We start from the raw sequence: 25,642 nt of genomic DNA on the forward strand, positions 1-25,642 counted from the left end.
CATCAAACTGGGTATACTGACTCTGCCATCTCTATATATATATTCCAATTTGATAAGTGTAAAGAAGAATTCTAACAACTTTCACAAACATAATGAATATCATGCTTACAATACTAGAAATAGGGAAAAAATTATGAAACCAAATCTCAGATTGAGTAAGAGCATGAAAAGCTACCCCTATTTACAGTTGTTATTTTACAATAAACTACCAATTGAAGTTAAGAACCTGCCTCAAGAAAAATTTAAAGTTGCCATTTCACAAATGCTAAAAGAAAAGGCTTACTACTCTACTGAAGAGTTTTTAATTGATAGTATATAACGTTTTCTACTTAGAATAAAAATGTGACTTACATTGTAAGAATAGTATTGTGATTACTATGTTATGACTTTATATAGTAGTACTAGTTGTAGTGTTAGTCTTTGTGTTTCTCTTTTAATATATACGAATTGCTATTTATCTATATGCTGTGTAAATGTAATGTTTCGAAATATTTTGCTATACCTACTGATGTTATTGAAAATGTTCATTCAAGTTTTATTAAGAATAAGATGTTGACGAAAAATGTATTTATGCTAGTGACTTACATCATGTAATCTTGAACTTTTGACGAGGCCTGAAATGTACTGTACAAATGTATTTATTGGTCAATAAAACAAATTTATTTATTTATTATTTATTAGGGGGGGGTCCAGGGGGTTACTCCCACCTGGAAAGTGGGAGAAAACCCACTGTGGCTTGGCCACAAGTGGCTTGTTGGAAGGAGCTTCGACCAGTTATAGGAATTTTTCAACAAAAGCTTTGCTGGACTGTGACGCTGCCTACAGTTTATGTACCATATTTTTATTTGACACGATCTATCCAGGAAGATCTGGCCCTGATCACGACTTTAAATATTTGGAAAGGGTTTACGGGGGGCATTATTCTCAACCCCCCCTCCCCATAAAACCGGTGAAAATATGGCACATTATATCACAGTAATTGTCATCGTTTTAGAAAAAGTCTTTACATTTGTATCGATTAATAAGTATTGACTGGATAGGCTAAAAACCTTTGTGTCAAATCTTGGGAAAGTAGCTGTGGGTAATGATTTAAAATACAAGTATCAGCTTGAATGGAATGAACCCTGTTTTAGCCTAGCTATAATTATCACAAAAATCATCAATACAAAGAGAAATTATGTTCAAAATTCTATTGAATTTGAAAGAATGCCAAATGTCCAATCACTTATAATATAAAATCCAGTATCTATCTTATATCACGAATATCATCCACTCTGTAAATTATGTATTACATTCATAATTTATTTATTTTAATAATCATAAAAAATAAGTAAGTATTGCACAAAATTATTCCCAAACCAGGAGTTTGGCTCCATGGCCAATAGAATGAATAGCAACCAATATTCAATCAACTCAAAATAAATGAATTATTAGTTTTTGTTTATGCTTAATTATTTCTAATTTGTTAATTTATTTATTTATTTACATTACAATATGAGGGCACCAGGAAGAAATACTTCCCATAATAGCCCTCTTGACACAACAGAAATTACAATTCTAATATGTTAATAGTATAATATAAGTCTAAACTAATATAGAAAATTCACTAAATAAAAGAGAGATAGAAACTACAATATTTATTTTCAACTAAAATAGAAGATGAAAAAGAGGAATATGATGATGATAAGTATAAATTGATAAGAGAAAAAAAAAGAACAAGATCATTATGTCAATATTTTGAACCAACAATTGAAGATGATAACGAGGGGTATGACAATGATGATGATGATGATTATGATGATAAAGACAATGATGATCATGATGACGACGACGACGACTATGTTGTTGAGTGTAAATTAAAAAGAAAAAAAAGAACAAGATTGGCATATTACCAACGAGCAATTGACTCCAACATCAATCTCCTTAAGCAGTCGTCACACCAACGTCTGCTAACGGTAGCGAGCTCAGCCCATACTCAGCCCATTCATCAGTCTCTGCACTCTAGTTAGAGGCGAGAAATAATTGTGCACAGTCCTGCTTCTAGGCAAAGAAAACAAGACAGTATTCCTGGCATTTAAGGAGGGCACATAAAAGTTAAGCATTGGCAGCAGCACATGAGAATGCACCACTCCATCAAGCAGCGACCAAATGAAAATCACTGAAGCTCTATCCCTGCGCGAACTCAAGGAATCCATCAAAAACATATCTCTCAGTGTTCCAGGAGGAAAACCAAGAGGACAAGCTCTTCTAAACTTCTTAAAATACAGAAAACGAAGCAATTTATTTTGAATTTTCTCAATTGCACGATAATCTTGGTCAGTATGAGGACTCCAAACCATAGAGCCAAACTCAAGCACACTCCTCATAAGAGAGACATAAACACTTATTATAGCATCAGGGTTACTGAAGTCAGCCGAGTTCCTCAAAACAAACCCCAACAGCTTGTTTGTCTTGTTAGTTACATACTCTATGTGGGATGAGAATGACAAAGAATTGTCAAAAACAATTCCCAAGTCCTTGCAGATGGTAACTCTGTCCAGAATATGATTATTAATTCTGTAAGTGAAGGCTGTGGGATTACGTTTCCTAGAATACGTCATACATTTACACTTGTCCACATTTATCTCAAGACGATTCACCGCACACCACAATGAAGCCCTGTCAACATCAATCTGTAACTGATGGCAATCATCAGGACCTCGGACCTCTCGATAAATCTTGATATCATCAGCAAAAACTAGACATTCCGAGGACAACTGGAGAGAAAGCTCATCAATTAGCAAAAGAAACAGAAGAGGAACCAAATTACTTCCCTGCGGTACTCCAGAAGTACTGAAAAAAGCAGATGACTCCATTCCCTTCACAGATACAATGTTCGGCCTATGCAACAAATAGCTTCGAAACAAGGAAATCAGCACTTCACTGAAGCCAAGGTTAAATAGTCTATGCAATAGCACACTGTGATTCACTCGATGAAAAGCTTTCGCAAAGTCTATGTACACCACATCAACCTCTCCACCTGAATCCATCACTCTGGAAGTGTACTCCGTGAACTGAAGCAGATTGGTTTGCACAGATCTACCTCGCAGGAATCCATGCTGACAGTCTGATATAATAGGAATGGAATGCCATAAGATACTTCTATTATAGAATCTTCTCAAAAATCTTTGACGATAGTTTTTAATCAAGTTTTTCTTCCCAGATTTTAAGATTGGTACAATTTTTGAAATTTTCCACTTACTAGGAAAGTGGCCCATCCTGAGCGACAGATCAAGCAGGTATTGTTTAGAAAAATGAAAAGTCAAATTAATTATTGCTTGCCATGTTTTCATTTAATCTATCATCTCATTTGGAGTCTTCTATAACGTTTGGCTAAGCTCTAGCCGGTGAGCTCCCCCTGTTATCTCAGTTATTATCAAAGATATCGACTCAATTTTTTTAAATGAAAGAGGAAGAAAAAATAAAGCGCGCTAGCATATTTTATACCATTTGATTCAATTTTAATATTAGAAATAGCTGTTTCAAAACTAACCTTATTTTAAAGAAAGGACGATTCTAAATTATAATTATTTGTATCAACTATATTACTGAAGATATGGGACTCAATTTTTTTTAACAAAAGAAGAAAAAATATGTGTTGGTAACTGAATAACAATTTCAATAAATGAAATTTAATATTATTAATATTAATAGTAAATATTGAATTTTGTCTAACCTATAACCCTATCATCTTTTTACTAGCACAATAGAGTTGTAGAGTTATAGAGTTGCTGCTCTATTCTCTAAAGGTCACAAATTTGAAGATGATAACGAGGGGTATGACAATGATGATGATGATGATTATGATGATAAAGACAATGATGATCATGATGACGACGACGACGACTATGTTGTTGAGTGTAAATTAAAAAGAAAAAAAAGAACAAGATTGGCATATTACCAACGAGCAATTGACTCCAACATCAATCTCCTTAAGCAGTCGTCACACCAACGTCTGCTAACGGTAGCGAGCTCAGCCCATACTCAGCCCATTCATCAGTCTCTGCACTCTAGTTAGAGGCGAGAAATAATTGTGCACAGTCCTGCTTCTAGGCAAAGAAAACAAGACAGTATTCCTGGCATTTAAGGAGGGCACATAAAAGTTAAGCATTGGCAGCAGCACATGAGAATGCACCACTCCATCAAGCAGCGACCAAATGAAAATCACTGAAGCTCTATCCCTGCGCGAACTCAAGGAATCCATCGAAAACATATCTCTCAGTGTTCCAGGAGGAAAACCAAGAGGACAAGCTCTTCTAAACTTCTTAAAATACAGAAAACGAAGCAATTTATTTTGAATTTTCTCAATTGCACGATAATCTTGGTCAGTATGAGGACTCCAAACCATAGAGCCAAACTCAAGCACACTCCTCATAAGAGAGACATAAACACTTATTATAGCATCAGGGTTACTGAAGTCAGCCGAGTTCCTCAAAACAAACCCCAACAGCTTGTTTGTCTTGTTAGTTACATACTCTATGTGGGATGAGAATGACAAAGAATTGTCAAAAACAATTCCCAAGTCCTTGCAGATGGTAACTCTGTCCAGAATATGATTATTAATTCTGTAAGTGAAGGCTGTGGGATTACGTTTCCTAGAATATGTCATACATTTACACTTGTCCACATTTATCTCAAGACGATTCACCGCACACCACAATGAAGCCCTGTCAACATCAATCTGTAACTGATGGCAATCATCAGGACCTCGGACCTCTCGATAAATCTTGATATCATCAGCAAAAACTAGACATTCCGAGGACAACTGGAGAGAAAGCTCATCAATTAGCAAAAGAAACAGAAGAGGAACCAAATTACTTCCCTGCGGTACTCCAGAAGTACTGAAAAAAGCAGATGACTCCATTCCCTTCACAGATACAATGTTCGGCCTATGCAACAAATAGCTTCGAAACAAGGAAATCAGCACTTCACTGAAGCCAAGGTTAAATAGTCTATGCAATAGCACACTGTGATTCACTCGATGAAAAGCTTTCGCAAAGTCTATGTACACCACATCAACCTCTCCACCTGAATCCATCACTCTGGAAGTGTACTCCGTGAACTGAAGCAGATTGGTTTGCACAGATCTACCTCGCAGGAATCCATGCTGACAGTCTGATATAATAGGAATGGAATGCCATAAGATACTTCTATTATAGAATCTTCTCAAAAATCTTTGACGATAGTTTTTAATCAAGTTTTTCTTCCCAGATTTTAAGATTGGTACAATTTTTGAAATTTTCCACTTACTAGGAAAGTGGCCCATCCTGAGCGACAGATCAAGCAGGTATTGTTTAGAAAAATGAAAAGTCAAATTAATTATTGCTTGCCATGTTTTCATTTAATCTATCATCTCATTTGGAGTCTTCTATAACGTTTGGCTAAGCTCTAGCCGGTGAGCTCCCCCTGTTATCTCAGTTATTATCAAAGATATCGACTCAATTTTTTTTAAATGAAAGAGGAAGAAAAAATAAAGCGCGCTAGCATATTTTTATACCATTTGATTCAATTTTAATATTAGAAATAGCTGTTTCAAAACTAACCTTATTTTAAAGAAAGGACGATTCTAAATTATAATTATTTGTATCAACTATATTACTGAAGATATGGGACTCAATTTTTTTTAACAAAAGAAGAAAAAATATGTGTTGGTAACTGAATAACAATTTCAATAAATGAAATTTAATATTATTAATATTAATAGTAAATATTGAATTTTGTCTAACCTATAACCCTATCATCTTTTTACTAGCACAATAGAGTTGTAGAGTTATAGAGTTGCTGCTCTATTCTCTAAAGGTCACAAATTTGAAGCATGCTTAATAGAGTTGTCATCGGTTTTTGAAATTACTCAATAAGAAAGATTCCGATTTCAACTTGTTCAATTAATGATTCAAGAGTTCAATATTCATTTTATTGTTATTGTTTTACAAACTTCAATTTGATATATTTAAATTCTAATTCAATCTACATTTTTTCCCATAGTTGGAATACTTTTTTTTGAAAAAATTGGTAACCGCAATGAGTACTAAATTTGTGAAGTCTCATTTAGGTATTAATAATTTAATTCATTTAGGTATTAAGTTCAATCATTGATTAATTCAATCATTCAGAATTATACAACTTACAGAAAAGTACCACAGGCTAACTTACGCTTAAAAGGTTCCAGTTATAATTTTCACTATCCAATTTTTTCAAAAAAAATTCCAATTATGGGAAAACAATCATTTTGAATTAGAATTCAAATATATCAAATTTGTGAAAAAAATATTCTAATACTATCAAAGAGCTAACCATTACTGCTGACCACATTTTCTCCTTTATTTAATGCTATTGATGAAGTTGATAGGAAATCTGGAAAATATCAAAACTGTGCTGGTTTTTGCCTGAAAAATGTTAAGAATATTTTTATATGGCGCTGACCATTACTGCTGACCACATATTTTCTCCTGTATCTAATGCTATTGATGAAACCCTACTCACCAAAGTTTGATGTGACTATCAAACCTTAAGTGATGAAGACTGAGCAAGTCTGAGGGTTGCTCAGTCTTTATCTTGTAAGGCTTTGTTATATTAGGTTGGACTATGCTTGGTTAGAGGGGAGACAATGGTTGGGCTGGAATGCATTATTTGCTAGTTCGAGTTAGGATTTGTTGGGTTGGGGATAATAAAAAACTCAGGTTACAAAGGTTTGGGTTGAAAAAGGTTAGGTTAAAAAAGGTTGAGTTAGGAGAGCTTTGGTTAGGGGAGGTTAGGTTAGAAAGATTTCACGTAGAAAGGATTTGGTTAGGGAGTCTTAGCTTAGAAACGCTTAGGTTGAGAAAATCTTAGGTTAGGAGGAACTTAGGTTGGGAAACTGTTGGGTTGGGAAAAAAATTAGGTTAGAAAAAGCTTTGGTTAGGGAAAGCTTTGGTTTGTGAAAGCTTAGGTTAGGAAAAGCTTTGGTTAGGGAAAGCTTCGATTAGGAAATGCTTAGGTTAAGAGAAGCACAAGTTGGGGAAAGCTTAGGTTGGGAACAGAATAGGTTAGGAAAAGCTAAGGTTAGGAAAATCTAAGGTTAGGAAAATCTAAGGTTAGGGAGAGCCCATGTTAGGAAAAGATAAGGTTGGGAAAAGCTCAGGTAAGGAGAAGCTAAGGTTAGGAAAAGCTTTGGTTAGGAAAAGCTTGGGTTGAGAAAAGTTTGGGTTAAGAAAAAGCTAAAGATGGGAGAAGCTTTGGTTAGGAAAAGCTTTGGTTGGGGAAAGCTTTGGTTGGTGGAAGCTCAGTTGAGGAAAAGCTTTGAGTTAGTAGAAACTTAGGTTAGGAGAAGCTGAGGTTAGGAAAAGCTTAGGTTGGGAAAAGCTTAGGTTAGGAAAAGCTTTGGTTGGGAAAAGTTAAAGTTGGGGAAAGCTTGGGTTAGCAGAGGCTGAGGTTAGGTAAAGCTTAGGTTAGAAAAAGCTTTGGTTGGGGGAAGCTTTGGTTAGTGAAAGCTCAGGTTAGGAATAGCTTTAGGTTAGGAAAAGCATTAGTTGGGAAAAGCTTTGGTTAGTGAAAGCTTAGGTTGGGGAAAGCTTTGAGTTGGGAGAAACTTAGGTTAGGAGAAACTTAGGTTAGGAAACTGATGAGTTGGGAAAAGATTAGGTTTGAGAATTCTTAGGTTGGGGAAAGCTTTGGTTTGTGAAAGCTTAGGTTAGGAAAAGCTTTGGTTAGGGAAAGCTTCGATTAGGAATGCTTAGATTGAGAAAAGCACAAGTTAGGTAAAGCTTGGGTTGGGGTAAGCTTAGGTGGGGAAAAAATAGGTTAGGAAAAGCTGAGGTTAGGAAAATCTAAGGTTAGGGAAAGCCCATGTTAGGAAAAGCTCAGGTTAGGAGAAGCTAAGGTTGGGAAAAGCTTTGGTTTGGAAAAGCTTAGGTTAGGAAAAGCTTTGGTTGAGAAAAGCTTGGGTTGGGAAAAAGCTTAGGTTGGGAAAAGCTATGGTTAGGAAAGTATAGGTTAGGAGAAGGTGAGGTTAGGAGAATCTAAGGTTGGGTAAAGCTAAGGTTTGGGAAAGCTTTGGTTAGGAAAATCTTTGGTTGGGGAAAGCTTTGGTTAGTGAAGGCTTAGTTGAGGAATAGCTTTGAGTTAGGAGAAACTTAGGTTAGGAGAAGCAAAGGTTAGGAAAAGCTTGAGTTAGGATAAGCTTAGGTTGGTAAAAAAGTTAGCGTTAGGGAAAGCTTAGGTTAGGGGAAGCTAAGGTTAGGAGAAGCTAAGGTTAGGTAAAGCTTAGGTTAGGAAAAGCTTTGGTTAGTGAAAGCTTAGGTTAGGAAAAGCTGTAGGTTAGGAAAAACTCAAGTTAGGAGAATCTAAGGTTGGGAAAAGCTTAGGTTAGGAAAATCTCAGATTAGAAAAAGCTTAGTTTAGGAGAGATTTGGTCTTGGCCCAGGCTCAGTAAGATTTGGTCGGACTTGTTCTGGTTAGTAATTATTTAACTTGATTCTAGAGTTCATTCAATTAAAATTTATCATTGTCATAAGAAAATATGATCAAAAGTAAAGGTTTGTATATTGTTCACCACTTCTTCAACTCATAGTTCTTAACTTTAAAATCCTTCCCATACTCCAAGAGTCTCTACTTTTGAAAAATCTCTTTATCTCAACTCTTGAATCCTATCTCAATGTTCAATTATTCTATTCAATCATCTTAATTACTATAAATGTAAATGACTTGTACCTGACATAAATTGACCTGAACATAATTGTTTTTTTAATGTTTAAATTTGTATTTTAGGCTAAAATTTATATTACCAAAACCTATTTTTTCTTCCTCTTCAATTTAAAAGAAAATTGATTGATATCTTCAAAAATAGTTGAGATCTTTGAGATACAATAATTGTGCAATACAATATTATGAGATACAATAGTTAGTCACATATACCAAAAATTACTAATTTCACTTCTGTTTCAGGGTCAGCTTTAAAAACTCTAATGTTAATTTAATGAAAACTCCCCAGAATAATATCTAATTTCCATTCAATTCATTGATTAATCAATTATTATATTGTATTCCAATGTCCATGCTTGCCTGCAGTTACCGGTACTCTTCAATCACTTTCAAAGAAGTTGAATTGATGCGAACATTCATTCGAGCAATTGCTTATTTTGAAACCTTTAATTCGGCCATATATGAGTCAGCTGTGCTATTGGCTTCATTATTCACAGTTCATTCTTCATTGTTAACATAACCTCATTCTTCATTGTTGAGTCTCACTTCAGAAATTCAAACTGTACTTTTCAATGTTTTAATTAGTCTTTCAAAATAAAATTCATAGAAGCAACACCTATTTTTCCTTCTTCTTTTATCAGAAAAAAATTGAGTTGATACCTTCAAAAATAGTTGAGATACCCCCACCAAGGCTGCACTTTAGTATAAGGGCCGCGGAATCTAGCATTGAGACCTACATAGATCGATAGAGGAGGTCAAGACGAGATCAACCATGTATAACATTGTTGTCGATTTCCAAGGATTAGCTGAAAAAACATGGCGGAAAGTTCAAAATTTTTATATAAATTCTTATTTTTTATCATTTTCTTATGGCTACAATATGTTTTAAACTAGTGCAATCTTATGTAAAATTAGACGAGGAATCCAATGAAACTATTTTCAGGTTCGTAACCTCAGTAGTTTTTGAGATATTGCAAAAAATGTTTTTGAGATATGCAAATTTTTGGTTTAAAAGAGGAGAACCTGTTTTCATGGTGATTGATAGGTATTAGAAACTATTGGATTTAGTAGAATGATAAATTCTAAAGAAAAAATGTCCAGTCACTTGATAGCCTACACTCGAAATTTTTCGAGATATTTGGGCAAATGAAAATATTGCAACTCCATTTTTTGCTACCTAGGGAGAACTTAGGTTAGAAAAAACTAAGGTTAGGGAAAGCTTAGGTTAGGAGAAGCCAGGGTCAGGAAAAGCTTAGGTTAGGGAAATCTTAGTTTAGGAAAAGCTTATATTGAGAAAAAAGCTTAGGTTGGGGAAAGCTTAGATTAGGAAAAGCTTAGATTAGGAAAAGCTGAGGTTAGGAAAAGCTCAGGTTGGGAAAAAGCAAAGGTTGGGAAGAGCTTGGGTTAGGAAAACTTGCATTAGAAAGAGATCCACTTAGGAAAAGCTTAGGTTAGGAAAAAGCTTAGGTTGGAAGAAGCTTAGATTAGGAAAAAGCTAAGGTTAGGAAAAGCATTAGTTAGGAAAAAGCTAAGGTTAGGAAAAGCTTAGGTTAGGGGAAGCTGGGTCTGGGGAAAGCTTGGTTTAGGTGAAGTTTGGATTAGGAAAAACTTAAATTAGGAGAAGCTTAGGTTAGGGGAAGCTGGGTCTAAGAAAAGCTTAGGTTGGGCAAAGCTTGGGTTAGGAAATCGTAGATAAGGAAAAGCTTAGGTTGGGAAAAGCTTGGGTTAGATAAAGCTCAGGTTAGGGGAAGCTGGGTTTGGGAAAAGCTTAGGTTGCGGAAAGCTTGAGTTAGGAAAAGCTTAGATTAGAAAAAGTTTAGGTTGGGAAAAGCTTAGGTTAGAGGAGACTGGGTCTAGAATAAACTAAGGTTAGGAAAAGCTTAGGTTAGGTAAAGCTTAGATTAGTAAAAGCATGGGTTAGGAAAAGCTTAGGTTCGGGAAAGCTGGGTCTGAGAAAAGCTTGGGTTGGGAAAGCTTGGGTTGGGAAAACTTAGATTAGAAAAAGCTTAGGTTAGGTAAAGCTTAGCTTAGAAAAAAGCTTAGGTTTGGAAAAGCTTCAATGAGGAAAAATCTAAGATTAGAAAAAGCTTAGGTTAGGAAAAAGCTAAGATTGGGAAATGTTTAGTTTAGGAAAAACATGGGTTAGGGGAAGCTACGTTAGAGAAGAAGCTTACGTTAGGGGAAGCTTAGGTTAGGAAAAGCTTAGATTAGGAAAAATCTAAGGTTAGGTTAGGAAAAAAAGCTAAGATTGGGAAAAGCTTAGGTTAGAAAAAACTAAGGTTAGGGGAAGCTACGTTTGAGAAAAGCTTAGGTTAGGGGAAGCTTGGGTTAGGAAAAGCTTAGGTTAAAGAAGGCTGGGGTGGGATAAACTTAGGTTGGGAAAAGCTTAGGTTAGGAAAAGCTAAGGTTATGAAAAGCTTAGGTTAGGGAAAGTTTAGCTTGGAAAAAGCTTGAGTTAGGTAAATTATAGGTTAGGTAAAGCTTAGATTGGGGACAGCTTAGGTTAGGAAAAACTAGGTTTGGGAAAAGCTTAGGATAGGAAAAGCTTGATTCCATTCAATTATTTTTACAATCTTTTAAAGCTTCTGAATTGCATTGGAAGCTGAATAAATGTGATTCTCAATATCGTTCTGCACTATGCCTATGCAAACATATTGAACTCTTCTAAAGCTAAAATACTACATTTTCTGTATTTTTTCAAATATCTTAATCTATAGAATTTTCTAACCTCAAATCTATTTTAATGAATTCCCTGCAAATATCCCAATGAGATTTAGCCAATTTAGTAGTCACTAAAAGTAGTAAAAAAAATTAAATATGAGAATTGAAGAGTATTGAGTGTGCAATTTTTTTCATTTTCCAAATATCTCAAACAATTTTGAGTTTAGGCTATCTAGTGACTGGACATTTTTTCTTTAGAATTTATTATTGTGACCATCTAAATATATATGAGTTTCAATGAATTGTTCATTTTTTCAGCAATCATGTCAGACTCAGGAGACGATGTTTCAATTGATGATGTTGGACTTTCAAGTGGTGATGAAGAACTCCTCCAATCTATGGGCTTCACATCCGAGTTAATTGGAGTAGCTGTAAAAAATATTACTTATCAGGATTCTTCAATGAGACTTTCTCAAGGTAACTTTTTGCTCTTTATGTTCTTTTTATAGCTTTACAAGCTCAATGTGGAGTTCATCTTATAAGTAGCCTACACAAAACCAAATTATGAAATTTTTTTTCAGTTTTAAAGAGGAAGAAGTATAACAGTGAGGTGAAACAACGTGAACTGGGCTAAATAATTAGTATGAATCCAGATTGAGAATTGGCTGGAAACTTATTGAATGACATTTTTTATTTAGAATTTTATATAGAATTATTAGAGCGAGTTGGTGTTTTTATTGCGACTCAAAAGTTTGTCAATATTTTAAAGTTTAAAACTAATTATTTGAGTGAAATTTATTTCTTGTATAAACATTTCAAGTTTTAATTTTTTGTGACTATTTCGGAATCTGAATCATGTGAGTTTTAAAGTACAGAAGAAAAATTACCTTGTTTGGAATTTAATTTTGAGCCAAATTGGGATCGAAATAGTGAGGGCTATGCCTATTTTTTTGTTCCTCATCATTCTTGTGATTATGTAGTATTATGGATAAATTATATGACATGATATATTACCATCAAATTCGGTATTCCAAAAATACTGTGCATTGATCATTAGAAAGAAATGTTTATTCCATATAAATATACATTGATCTATTATTATGTTTATGTTTATAATTACAGAAGAAAATGATAGGACATTTGATTTAATCAGTCTGATCTTTGCAGGTAGAACAGGTGGTGCGCCTAGTGGCTCTGAACTGGAACATGTCTCGCAGCATGACAGCACTACTACACAAGAAGACCATCGACCATCGACCAGCACTACTACCAATAAAGAAGATATCAATTGTCAACTCGATGTCAGCTCGGATTTAATTTCCTACAAGTCGTATATTTTTAGTGATGTGAATTTAAGCTCATGTAGCAATATTGAAGAACGTACAGTTTTGGACATAACAAATACACAAAACAATAAAACACTATCTCCATTTGGAAATAGGGGAAATATCAATGAAGAATGTTCTATTGAGGAATCAAGCCAAGCTGATGACCCTGATTACTTGCCTGAATTGGATCTAGCAGGACAAACGGCAGAAGAGCTAAATATGGATGAAGACGTAGACGAAAATAATGAATGTTGTGACAAAGAGAACAATAACATTGTGAAAGATAATAAAGAAGAAGATGATCATGAAAAAGAGCAGCCAAAGAAATTGAGAAAGAAAGATAACAAACAGAATTGGAAAAAAACGTTGCCTATGATAAAAGACAGAAAGGAGAAGCCTACATAGGGTATAGAAGATGTAATCCTGGAAAAGTAGCACATGATATTCAAAGGGAAGCTAAGGTTTTAGGTCCTAGATGCCAATCCGTAGCATGTATCAAGTCAAAGTTGAGAGCATGCAACACTATCACCGAAGATGAGAGACTAAAGATTTTCAATGGTTTTTGGAAGAAAATGTTGTGGGACCAAAGAAAAGTGTATGTTGTTAGTTTGATAGAAAAAGTTGATGTTTCTCGTAGAAGAAGCCAATCTGAGAATTCCAGATGGAGTGAAACACTCAAATATTTCCTGGTTATAAATGAAATTCGAGTACAAGTGTGTCAGAAAACTTTTTTGAATACACTTGGGATTAAAAAGTGGTTCATTTGCTATTGGTTCAAAGGAGAAAAACATTCAACTGCTAACGGTACTATCCAGGTTGATAACAAAATTGTAAGCTCATCAAAAAACTCACGCTCATCAAAAAAAGGGGTGCCAAAAAAATTGAAGATATAAATTTTTTAATACAATATTTGAAATCGTTACCAACTGTGCCCTCCCATTATTGTAGGTCAAGCACGACAAAACTGTACATAGAACCAACCTTTGATTCCATGACAGAGCTGTATGAATCTTATGCTGAAGTATGTAAAAACAAAGAGAAAACTATTTTTAGTCGGTTTACTTTTGATAAGATTTTCAATAAAGAGAATCTGTCATTATTCCAACCGAAGAAAGATGTATGTGATATCTGCAATAGTTTTAAAGTGAAAAGTGGTATGATATCAGAAGAGGATTATAGACAACACTTGAAAAACAAAGATAAAGCTCAAGCAGAAAAAGAAAATGATAAGAGAAGAGGAAAGGCCAACGAAATTCATGTATTCACACACAAGACACACAAGCAGTAAAATTGGCGCCTTGTGTGAATGCCTCTGCAATGTACTACAAAACCAAATTGTGTGTACATAATTTCACAATGTACAACAATGCAACAAAGGATGCAGTAACCTATTGGTGGGATGAGACCCAAAGTGAATTGAGCGCATCCTCTTTTGCCTCCTGCGTGATTCACAACCTGAGACAGATCCTCAGCACAGAATTAAAACCAATAGTTCTTTGGTCTGACGGCTGTTGTTACCAAAACAGAAGTAGTGTGATATCCAATGCTTTATTACACTTAGCCAGAGAGAAAGGAGTCGAAATTGAACAGAAGTTCCTGGTCAAGGGGCATACTATGATGGAGTGTGACAGTGTCCACTCCACCATTGATACCATTTTGAACCCAAAAAGAGGGACGAGAAACAAAAAAACAGTGAGAGAAATATACCTGCCAAGTCAGTACTCTCAATTGGCAAAGGAGGCGAGGAAAACTCCCTTTCCTTACAGGTCAGAATGCTTGGACTTCAAATTTTTTAAAAATTATGCAAACAAGGAGACTATGGTGTATGAATCAATTCGCCCTGGAAAGAGACTAGGAGATCCAAAAGTAACTGATATCAGGGCTTTGAAACACAAGCCTGATGGTACTATTGAGTACAAAATTAATTTTGATGAGGAGTATGCCCCCTTGCCCATCAGACCTAAACAGATCCGTGCTATTGTTGAATTCCCTCATTTGAACAATGAAAGAATAAGAATAAAAAAAAAAATGGGACCACCTACAAGAGCTCAAGGCTCACATTCCTGTAGACTGCCACAATTACTACGACAACATTCCATATGAGGCATTATAAAGATTCCCCCAGCAAGAGAAAGGGCAGAGTAAAGAAAATTTTTTATAACACTGATAGACTCTTTTGTTCTTATTATTTTTTCTAAATTAATAACTTTTGAATTTCATTCGATCACCTACTATAATTATCCATATTTCAAGATTTGATTTATGCACATTAATACTTTACATCTACCCTATCTTTAATTCATACTTTACATTATCTTTATCATTCAGTTTTTTATATTTCAAGCACTATAATAAATTATTGAAACTGCTTCATGATACTGATTTCAACACCACCTAAGTCCACTATAGCAGAAATTCAGCCATACAACACTGCCTATCTCCAATAAAAGTTCAATTAGAATTTTTTTTTAGTTTAATTAAGTTTATTATCAACAAAAATCATTATTAATATCATTCGAACTCAAAAAAGAATCGAAAATTTGTTATTGTGGAATACTACAATGTTTTTTCATTCTCCTGTGAAATTAAGGAAATGTCACATAAGCGGTGTTGTTTATTAAGCGACGATATATATATATTTTTTTTACTTTCTACTACAACATAATAATTCAAACATTTCTTACAAAACATAATATTTTCCTTGTAGTTTGAAAAGATCCATTCCTACTTCTTGCCAAGGACTATCCGGTATTTCTCTACTTACAAATGACTCTTTTCTGTTGCAATTATTGAATTCTGCACATGCTTCACAAGAAGATCTCATATTAGTTATATCATTGGACATTCCAGGCCAAAAAATAGTAATCCTAGCTCTTAATTTACATTTTTCTATGCCCATATGATTAATGTTCTGAACAAAGCTCAGGCTAGAGCTACCAGAGGACTGTAATTTACTATTTAAATAATCAAATACAAACAAGGGGCAAAATTCAATCTTCAATTTGAGCCAGGTTATTTGTACAGTTAAACTCTGCATTAATGAACAATAAAAAAGAGCAAAAACTCACCAACTTTATTCCAATCTTGACTACTTGCCCTTCGAAGCCTTTATTAGGTGTTCTGGTCAGGTTCAGGGTGGGACGAAATCGGGGAATAGACAGGTTATTGTTATGAGCTGCCTTCTCGTTGATTCTGTGTTCAACTTGCAGGTCATACACTGTGTTTCGAACAAAGCTCAAACTGGATTCTTTATAAATTCAAATCTGATTCAAATTAATTCAATTCAATACTATTTACGCTGTTATATTCATAATTCACACACACGGCACTCAAACAATATACAAGAAATTTCCGATCGAAAATTACATTACAGACAAACACAAATTTTGTCTTGCAAGACAACGGGCTGATGAGACAAGACAGACAGACTTACAAAAAACATCCAGAATGCCAAGCAAGCAGGATGGTTTGCGCCGGCGCAAACACAAGCCTGCTATTCGCAGAACCACAGTCTGGCATTCTGGCGCTACAATTCGAATTCTCTGGCCAGAACATACCCCCGCTTCTGAAAAACTATTTTTCAGCCAAGTTACAAAACTGAAAAAACCACGAAAAGGAAAAATCCAGACATGCCAAAAAAACAAAACACCAACACCAAAAAACAACACAAAAGAAAAAATGTAACAATCACAAACAACTATTGAGTTGGGAGTGGATATAATTTTGTTACTGGTCTTTTATAAATACCAGTTTTTAGGCGAACACTCGTCACTCAAACCTCGCCATCACTTCCCGGAAACACTTGTTCAATGACACCCAGTGGCCACTGCAATGGAGGTGTGTTTGGTTGGTCAACTACCACAACCGTTCCCACACCGATAGAAGTGGGTGATTTCAACCATTTTTTATGACTTTGAAGTTTGTGCAGGTACTCTCTTCTCCATCGGTTCCAGAACGATTGAATAAGTTGACTGATCAATTCATACCTGGTGAGACGATTCACAGGGACACTGTCCATGTCCCACATGGGAAACGATTTCAACAGTGTTGGAGTCAAAAAGTGTGCTGGTGTTAAAGCCAGCGGTTCACGTGGATCCTCATTCAGTACACACAGTGGGCGGGAATTTAGGACACCTTCAATCTGCACCAATACAGTGTTCAGTTCCTCATAGGTGAGAAGTTGATTGCCAATTACTCGGAACAGATGCAACTTTACAGATTTGACATTTGCCTCCCACAGACCTCCAAAATGCGGTGAACCAGGGGGAATGAATTTCCAATCAATTTTGTGTTCGGCGAGTTGACTAGTCAATGTGGTTTAAAACTCGGACGAGTTCAAAAGCTGAGATATTTTTCGCAACTGTTCCTTGGCACCTACAAAATTAGTACCACAATCTGAATACATCACACGACAGGGTCCACGACATGACAAAAAACGACGAAATGCAGCTAAAAACATGGGCGTTGATAGATCTGATACCAACTCAATATGTACCGCCTTTGTTGCCATACACACAAACAGACAAATGTAGGCTTTCAAAACACAAGGATTACGACGTCTCGTCATAGTAATACGCAGAGGACCAGCGTAATCCACACCACAATTTTCAAATGGTTTGCATTTTGACACTCGACAAGCAGGCAGGTCACCCATTTTCGGAATAATTGCATTATTACTAGGTCAAACACAGAAACAACGATTACACTTAAAGACACAAATACGAATAATAGAGCAAGCAGACAGTATCCAGAATTTCTGTCTGGTCAAGGACAACAATAACGAAGGTCCAGCATGACAATTCTTCTTGTGATGATAATCAATTAACATCAATATGAAAGTGTCGGATTTTGGTAAGATTATCTGATGACAAGTCTCAAATTCAAGTCCAGCATGAGACAAACAACTGCCAACACGAATCACACCTCTATCAATGAATGGAGACAGGCGACGTAGGCGCATAGAACAATCTTCTCCCTTCTCTAATTGCACAAATTCAGATGAAAAATGTATCTTCTGTACCACTCCACATAGATACCTCTCAGCAACATCGGAATCTGATTCTTCTGATTGGGGTAAGATTTGTAAGAATTTGAAAACAAGAATTACAATTCTCAAAAGACGACCATAATCTGAACAACGACCAATCAATGAATATATTGCATTGCTGTTACAATAAGGAGATTTTGTGACTGTCAACACTGACAGTTTTTTCGCCTCTGGTGGATCCACTATCTCTTCCATTTGAGTTCAAACGGGCCAATCGCATTCGTCCTCTGCTATCCATAATGGACCTGAGAGCCACAACGGAAAGTTCACAAGCTCAACTGGTGATAAACCTCTAGACAAACAGTCAGCGGGATTTTCAATTCCGGCAACATGCATCCACCCCTGTGGCCTGTATACAAGAATCCTGTATTTTTGCGACACGATTACCAACAAAAGTTTGCCATTTCGCGGATAGAGCATTAATCCAACACAAGGTGACTGTAGAATCAGAGAGTGCGACAATACGAGACACATGACAACGTTCACTATTAATAGTGACTACTGAATTCATGAGTTCTGCCAACAAGAGTGCCGCACACAACTCCAAACGAGGTATTGAAACAACTTTAGATGGTGCTACCTTGGACTTTGAACCCAATAATACAACTCTTGGCTCCTCGCTCTCATTCTGCGACTTCACATAGATAACTGCACCATAACCAGACAATGATGTGTCACAAAAACCAATCAAACTGATGTGAGAATCCTGAAACAAACCAACGTGACGTGGAACAGCAAATTTCAACAATAGAGGCAACTCTTTTTGACAATTCTCCCAAAGAATGCATATAGACTCAGGCGGCTTCTCGTCCCAATCCACTCCTAATTTCCACAATTTCTGGACAAGACACTTTAGAAATAATGTAAACGGTGACAAGAGACCAAGTGGATCATAGATACGAGCCATCACTGACAGAATAGGATGCTTAGTAGCGACGACCTCACCACTCTTGACTGAAAACTGAAACAGATCAGTACTAGGTTGCCAATTCAATCCCAAGATAGCCAAGGAGTTGTCCACTTCGAAATCCTTGTACGAAAACGATTTCTCTTCCTCCGAGAATTTCTCCAACATTGATGGTGAATTTGAAGTCCACTTTGTGAGCGAGAAACCTCCTCCCTCAAACAGCTGCTTGGACTGACGATACAGCTCCGCTGCCTCTGACTCTGTGGCAACAGATGTGACTAAGTCATCCATGAACATGTCTCCTGGTATTCTTGCCTTGGCTGCTGGAAAACGATCTCCATCCTCCTCTACAAGCTGGTGGACGGTGCAAAGTGCCAAATATGGAGAGCTTGAAACACCAAAAACAACACAATTGAGCTGATAAATTTTGATTGGATCCTCCGGCGAAAATCTCCACAATACACGCTGATAACAACGGCAGGAATCCTCCACTAATATCTGTTGATACATTTGTTCAATGTTGGCAGTTAGTGCGATTGGGAACAAACGAAAATTAACTAACAAAACAAAAATGTCAGTCTGCAATTTGGGACCAGCATGAAGAACCTGGTTCAATGACAAACCAGATGATGTTCTGGAACCAGCGTCAAATACAATTCGGATGGGCGTGGTAGTGCTGCTTGCTTTCATGATGGCGTGATGTGGTATGTAGTAACCACCTCGGTCTGTCTGATCTGCTACAAATGACATGTGACCCTGACGTAGGTAATCAATCAATATTTCATGATATGAAATACGAATATTGCTGTCAAGCTCTAGTTGTCTCTCCAAAGTCAGCAGTCTGTGTTCGGCGACAGCATATGAATCTCCCAAGCTGCTGGGCGGCTCCGCAAATGACAAGGCAACAACAAAATGACCAGAATTCACACGATGTACAGACTTCCAAAAATTTACCTCACACTCCAACTGTTCCGGTTTCAGTTGACAGCTTGGTGCAGGGCACGATTCCAACTCCCAAAAACGTTCCACAAAACTATCCAACAATGGACTACTAACGAATGGACTACTAACGTTGTTGAAGTGAGAATCAGTGCTCTCCCCATCAGAATGTGACCAAAGACACTATTAACAGTCATCAATTCATGCGATTCACCTATACTAGGACTCCCACGTAGCAAGTGAGGAACTAACTCCACACCAATGATGCCATCTATTCTACTAGGAAGGTAGAATTTGTTGTCAGCCAGTGTGAGATTTTCAAGATGATGAAGTTTGGATCTGTTGATTCCACAAGAAGGCAACTTGTCGATGATTTTATTTATCACTGTGGCATCCATCGAAAACTTGATGGTAGGATCCAACTTCGACTGAATCAACACACAAGTACGACCTCAAACTTCACTAGTACCACCACCGAATCCACGAACAACGGTTTTCATGGGCTGGAATTGTAGTCTCAAACGCCGACACAATTTGGCTGTAACAAAATGACACTGACTCCCGGTGTCAACCAAGAAACGAACATCACAAAGCTGATCATTACAATCTCGAACATGTGCAGTGATGGTCGACAACACAATTTGGTGATGGTCGAATTTTCTACATTGTTGGATGTAGAACAACAACTAATAGGTGATGTGCCACCTGCCTTGGAGTTCGACGAGGACACAACACCTTCATTGGGACTTGATCTGGAAAAGTGCAATAAAGAATGATGAGATTCTCGACATTGAGCACACTGAGTTTCACTATGACAATTTCTACTCAAATGATCCACATCAAGACAATGAAAACAACAAAACTTTCCTTTAATCAAACAATAACGATCCCAAGGAGTCATTTTCAAGAAACTTGCACAATCTACTAACCGATGACCCAGTTTTGAGCACTTCAGACAATTGGGATTTTTACTAGATGCATCGTTAGATGAATCATTAGATTGAACCACAAACACCTTTGATTTATTATCCTTTTTGTGCTTCATATTAAACGATTCAGTCTGTTTCTCATCAGAAGGAAGAGTCTTAATTTGCTTTTCAATGAATTTGAAATAATCTGTATAAGTTGGCATAGCCTTGTCACGGACGGCCGATTCAAAATTTCTACGAGAACTTGGATCCAGCAATCTCAAGCCATGATAGAGGAATATTGAGTCTGACAAATCAGTGTGTTGCAATCTCTTCAATGCATTGATTGAACTGCAAAACCCATCCAAAATTGCAATACAACCTGCCTTTGATTCTGATTTTATTGGACGAAATTCAAAAAATTTGTTTGAGATAGGCATTGACTTGCGCCTGTGGATCATTATAGTGGGTCAATAATGCCTGCCAAATTATTTGATAATTGTTAGCCAATGTTAATTGTTAGCTTGTCCAGTAAGTCTACTTACAAGATATTGGACCTTCTGCTGATCGTTCAGATTCTTGTTGTCATGTACCAATGCCTTAAATAGTTCATAAAACACCGACCATTGAGTCTGGTTCCCATCAAATTTCGGAAGGTCGATTTTAGGCAGTACCAACTTGGACACGACCAGCTGTGAACTAGCTGCTGTAGCTGCCGAAGATTGAGCAATAGTGACAGTTGCCTCTTTCTGTTTGAGAGTGTTAGCCGCTATTTCAATATACTGAAACAGATCTAGGTGTGAGTCATTGAATGCTACAACATGATCTTTATTCAACTCAAGTTCCAACTCATTAACCACTAATTCTGTCTCTTCATAATCCGAAATGGTCTGAGACACCCGAGGATACAAGATTGGAAATTGCTCAGCAACTTTTGGATCAGAGACATTTTTTGACAGGTCATAAATTCTTTGCAATCTGGCATACAATTGTTCCAGTTTAGCGCGATGCACCCTGATTCCTTTCTGTAATTTTTCCTCCATCTTGAACTCATACACAAAACAATTCAGCCCCAACAATACAAACAGCAGACAATAAAACAAGAATGAGTTCAAGACTAGATGGAAGGAAGAATCACGAGTTAGTAAGTTATCAAAGTTAAACTTTGACTATCAATTCACAAGATAAGTTATTGCTGCAAACAAAACTATATGATTAGATAATGTTCTTCCAACAACTCACAAACAAACGATAACTTGTTGAATTGAACAAACAAAATCATGCTGGTGATTAACCTTCACTAACATGTATAAAAAATGGACAATACAAATTCCAACAAACAAACAAATTCCTGAAAAAGAGCACAATGCCCCTAGTTTCAGGAAACTACAATTTTAACTGAAATAAATTTAATTTCAGACAAATACAAATTGACAAGAAACCTTGCTCTTAGAACAAGGCTACAACAAACTTAAGTTGAGCATGGATCAGACCATTCTCAACAAGTCAACATTGGACAAATACGAAACTGCTTAAATCCAATGTGTGTTAATTAATCAACAAATTACAAATTTAAATTCATCCGGCCCGGAGGACCATATAATGTTCTGAACAAAGCTCAGGCTAGAGCTACCAGAGGACTGTAATTTACTATTTAAATAATCAAATACAAACAAGGGGCAAAATTTAATCTTCAATTTGAGCCAGGTTATTTGTACAGTTAAACTCTGCAATAATGAACAATAAAAAAGAGCAAAAACTTACCAAATTTATTCCAATCTTGACTACTTGCAAATGTTGTCTTGCAAGACAATGGGCTGACGAGACAAGACAGACAGACTTACAAAAAACATCCAGAATGCCAAGCAAGCAGGACGGTTTGCGCCGGCGCAAACACAAGCCTGCTATTCGTAGAACCACAGTCTGGCATTCTGGTGCTACATTTCGAATTCTCTGGCCAGGACAATTATAGTGCAAAACATTCAACATTTCTTTTCTCATACTTGTTGGAACAACTATACCATCATTTTTAAACAATAAATCATTAGCTATATACAAATCTTCCCTATATCTGAAGTAAGACTGACAGTCAGAAGGTACTTCTTTGATACTGTTAGGCCATCCATTATTTACCATATTTTTGACTTTACACAGAGTTGGATCTTTTGCTGTTTCAATAACTAACTTATCATGATAATTTTGAGCAAATTCATTATTTTCTGTCAATACACAGATTTGATACTCAATTTCTTCACTAAGAGGATCATCTTCATAAGCATTGAAATGTGTTCTAGACAAACAATCAGCTATCAGTAAATCTTTACCAGGTTTGTACACAATAGTAAAATCATACTGCAATAGTCTCAAACGAATTCTTTGTAATCTTGCAGGAGACATTCACTAAGTGGTTTTTTGAAAATACTCTCTAGAGGCTTATGATCACTTTCAATAGTTACATGCTTACCAAATATATATTGATGAAAACGTTCACATGCAAAAAGAATAGCTTATGTTCCTTTTTCTATGATTGCATAATTCTGTTGAGTGCTATTCAATGACTTGGATGCATACTCTACTGGTAAATTATTTAGAAGTAAAACACAACCTAATCCATCCTTACATGCGTCTACAGATAATACAATTTCTTTTATTTGGATCAAAAAATTGCAGAACAGGTTTACTAGTCAATATGCTTATCAACTCATCATATGCTTTGTCATGCTCAGAATTCCAATGCCAGATAACATCTTTTTTCAGTAATTTTCTCAAAATTGCAGTTTTGTTTGACAAATTCGGGATAAATTTGGAAATATAGGTTATCATACCCAAAAATGTTTCCAAAGAATTCACATTAGTTGGTTTTTTCATTTCAATAATAGCCTTGATTTTCCTATCATCTATTTTCACACCATCTTTTGATATTAAGTGCCCCATGTAATTTACTTGTTGCAATTTAAATTTACATTTATTTGTATCGAATGTTACATTATAGTCTCGAACTTTTTGCAATACAACTTGCAATATTTTATCATGTTCTTGCTCAGATTTGGCATAGATAATCAAATCATCAATGAAAATGGATACACCAGGAATATCACCAAATATTTTAGAAAAACATCTATGAAACACTTCTGATGCTACAGATACTCCATAAGGCATTCTAAAAAAACAGAATCTACCATATTTTGAATTGAATGTATATTTACTACTTTCATCACTAAGTTTCAATTGGTAAAATGCCTGATTAGCATCTAATGTACTAAACATTGTACATCCACCTAATTTCCTAGCTAATTCTTCAAATGTTGGTAAGTAGAAATGTTCTCGCAATAAATTTTTATTTAAATTCTGTGGATCAAGACAAATACGAATTTCATTATTGGGTTTTTTCACCAAGACAATACTATTTACCCACTCAGTAGGCTCAGTTACTTCTCTGATTATTTTAGCATCTAGCATTTTATCTAATTCCTGTTTGAATTTTTGTTCTAAATATACTGGAACTTTCCTAGTAGCTTCAACTTTAGGAGTAGCATTATCTTTCAGATTCAATTTACATTCAAAATCTTTAATTTCACCTAGCCCTTCAAAGATATCTTTATTTTGTTCAATTATACTATTTTTTGTTGTTGACACTGTATCCATTCTCTTAATTAAATTTAGTTCCTCACAAGCTTCTCTACCTAGAATAGGAGGTGCTCTAATGTCTACTATTTGGAAAAGTAATGATTTCTTTACATTATTTTCAGTTTTACAAGGTGCTTTACATTCACCAAGGACTTTTATTTTTGAATTATCATAATTGAATAGGATATTATTTGACTTACCAATTGGAATTCCCTTTAATTTTTTGTACTCTGACTGCAGAAGGCAATTACATTGAGCTCCCATGTCTAATTTGAAATTAACCTTTTTATTGTCATTTATTGTGATAGATGCATACCAATCTTTTCCCTTACAGAAGGTCAGAGTTCCACAAAATAAATTGTTTGAATTGTCAGATTTTGTACTCACCAGACTAACATTTTGTTTCTTACTTCTACATTTTACTGCATAATGGCCTCGCCATTTGCTTATCGCACACTGTCTATTAAAAGCAGGGCAATTCCATTCAGCATGATCTTGTCCACATCAGCTGCAATCCTTAATAATATTGCAACAATTGCGTTGATTTCTTGCCTTGAAGCCATCTCTTGTAGGTTGAACTGGTTGGTAATTTCGGTTGACTGGTTCACGTTGCTGGAACTTGTGTTGCACTTGTTCTGAACGATTTTGGTTAGGATTATAGTTTTTATTTTTCTCCCGATTCACAACGTTGATCGTGGTTGCATGTTCTTTTAGAGTTTTCAACTGTTCATTGGCCAGCTTTGCTGTACGACACATTTTTCGAGTGTGAGGTCTTCTTCACGTAGAAGTCTATCCTGCAAGTTTTTATTGTTTAGTCCACCAATAATTCTGTCTTTCAATAAACTGTCCAGCATATTACCGAAACCACAGGATGCACTTAGTTCCCTCAATGATGTGTAGAAATCATCAAAAGATTCATGACTATTTTGGGTTCTTGAGAAGAAAATATGTCTTTCAACTGATTCATTGCTGCGCAGAATGAAGTCATTTTCGAAAAGTTCCAAATGTCTCTTGTACGATTTCTTATCTGCTTCACTAAGTTGAAAAGTATTGTATTTTTGCAATGCTTCTTCTCCGATGCAATGTAGTAAGATCACGATTTTAACAGGTTCATCTTTGTCATCCCCACCACTTGCTATCATGTACAGTAGAAATTGTTGTTTCCACATTTTCCAATTTTCTGATAAATTTCCTTGGAAACTAAATTGTTTTGGAGGTTTTAGCGATTCCATGACTGAGAAATTTCACACTAAGTTCAAATAGAATAGGTTTTTACAAATTGAAGATCCAAACCGAAACGTGTTGAGCTTTGAGGTTAACTGCTGAGAAGGTTTCCATCACTAAGATTTAAGATATTTCTGGACTATGTTTCACAACCAATACTTTCACTACCGACTGCACCATGTTATGTTTGTTGGTTCGTTATTAATCAAACATAAAGTTTATACACAAAGTATTTATTAAATGAATATTATGCACGAAGCAAATACAACTATACAACTCATGA

At 35.8% G+C, this 25,642-nt stretch overlaps 2 protein-coding genes across 5 annotated transcripts in view; one reads left to right on the forward strand and one right to left on the reverse strand.

Moving 5' to 3' along the window:
• The window catches only part of LOC111048928 (nuclear export mediator factor NEMF homolog), an 87,757-nt gene that overhangs the window by 60,649 nt on the left and 1,466 nt on the right, over positions 1-25,642 (reverse strand). The window contains exon 1 of one of the 4 annotated variants that reach the window (XM_039427451.1): positions 24,523-24,548. The exons of 1 other annotated variant lie outside the window; for it this stretch is intronic. In XM_039427451.1, the coding sequence (XP_039283385.1) occupies positions 24,523-24,533 (11 nt within the window). In that variant the 5' untranslated portion in view covers positions 24,534-24,548. Of the gene's footprint in view, positions 1-1,892; positions 1,931-24,335; positions 24,353-24,522; positions 24,549-25,642 lie in introns of those variants that run through there. 2 more of the 4 variants (XM_039427453.1, XM_039427450.1) reach the window with 2 other exon arrangements.
• LOC120351169 lies at positions 11,677-13,242 on the forward strand. Its single transcript, XM_039427455.1, has 2 exons — positions 11,677-11,856; positions 12,547-13,242. The coding sequence occupies exons 1-2, from the start codon at positions 11,703-11,705 to the stop codon at positions 13,110-13,112; spliced, it is 720 nt and encodes a 239-aa protein (XP_039283389.1). The 5' UTR covers positions 11,677-11,702; the 3' UTR covers positions 13,113-13,242.

The sequence above is a fragment of the Nilaparvata lugens genome, chromosome 4 (assembly GCF_014356525.2).
Source record: "Nilaparvata lugens isolate BPH chromosome 4, ASM1435652v1, whole genome shotgun sequence".
Taxonomy (NCBI): domain Eukaryota; kingdom Metazoa; phylum Arthropoda; class Insecta; order Hemiptera; family Delphacidae; genus Nilaparvata; species Nilaparvata lugens.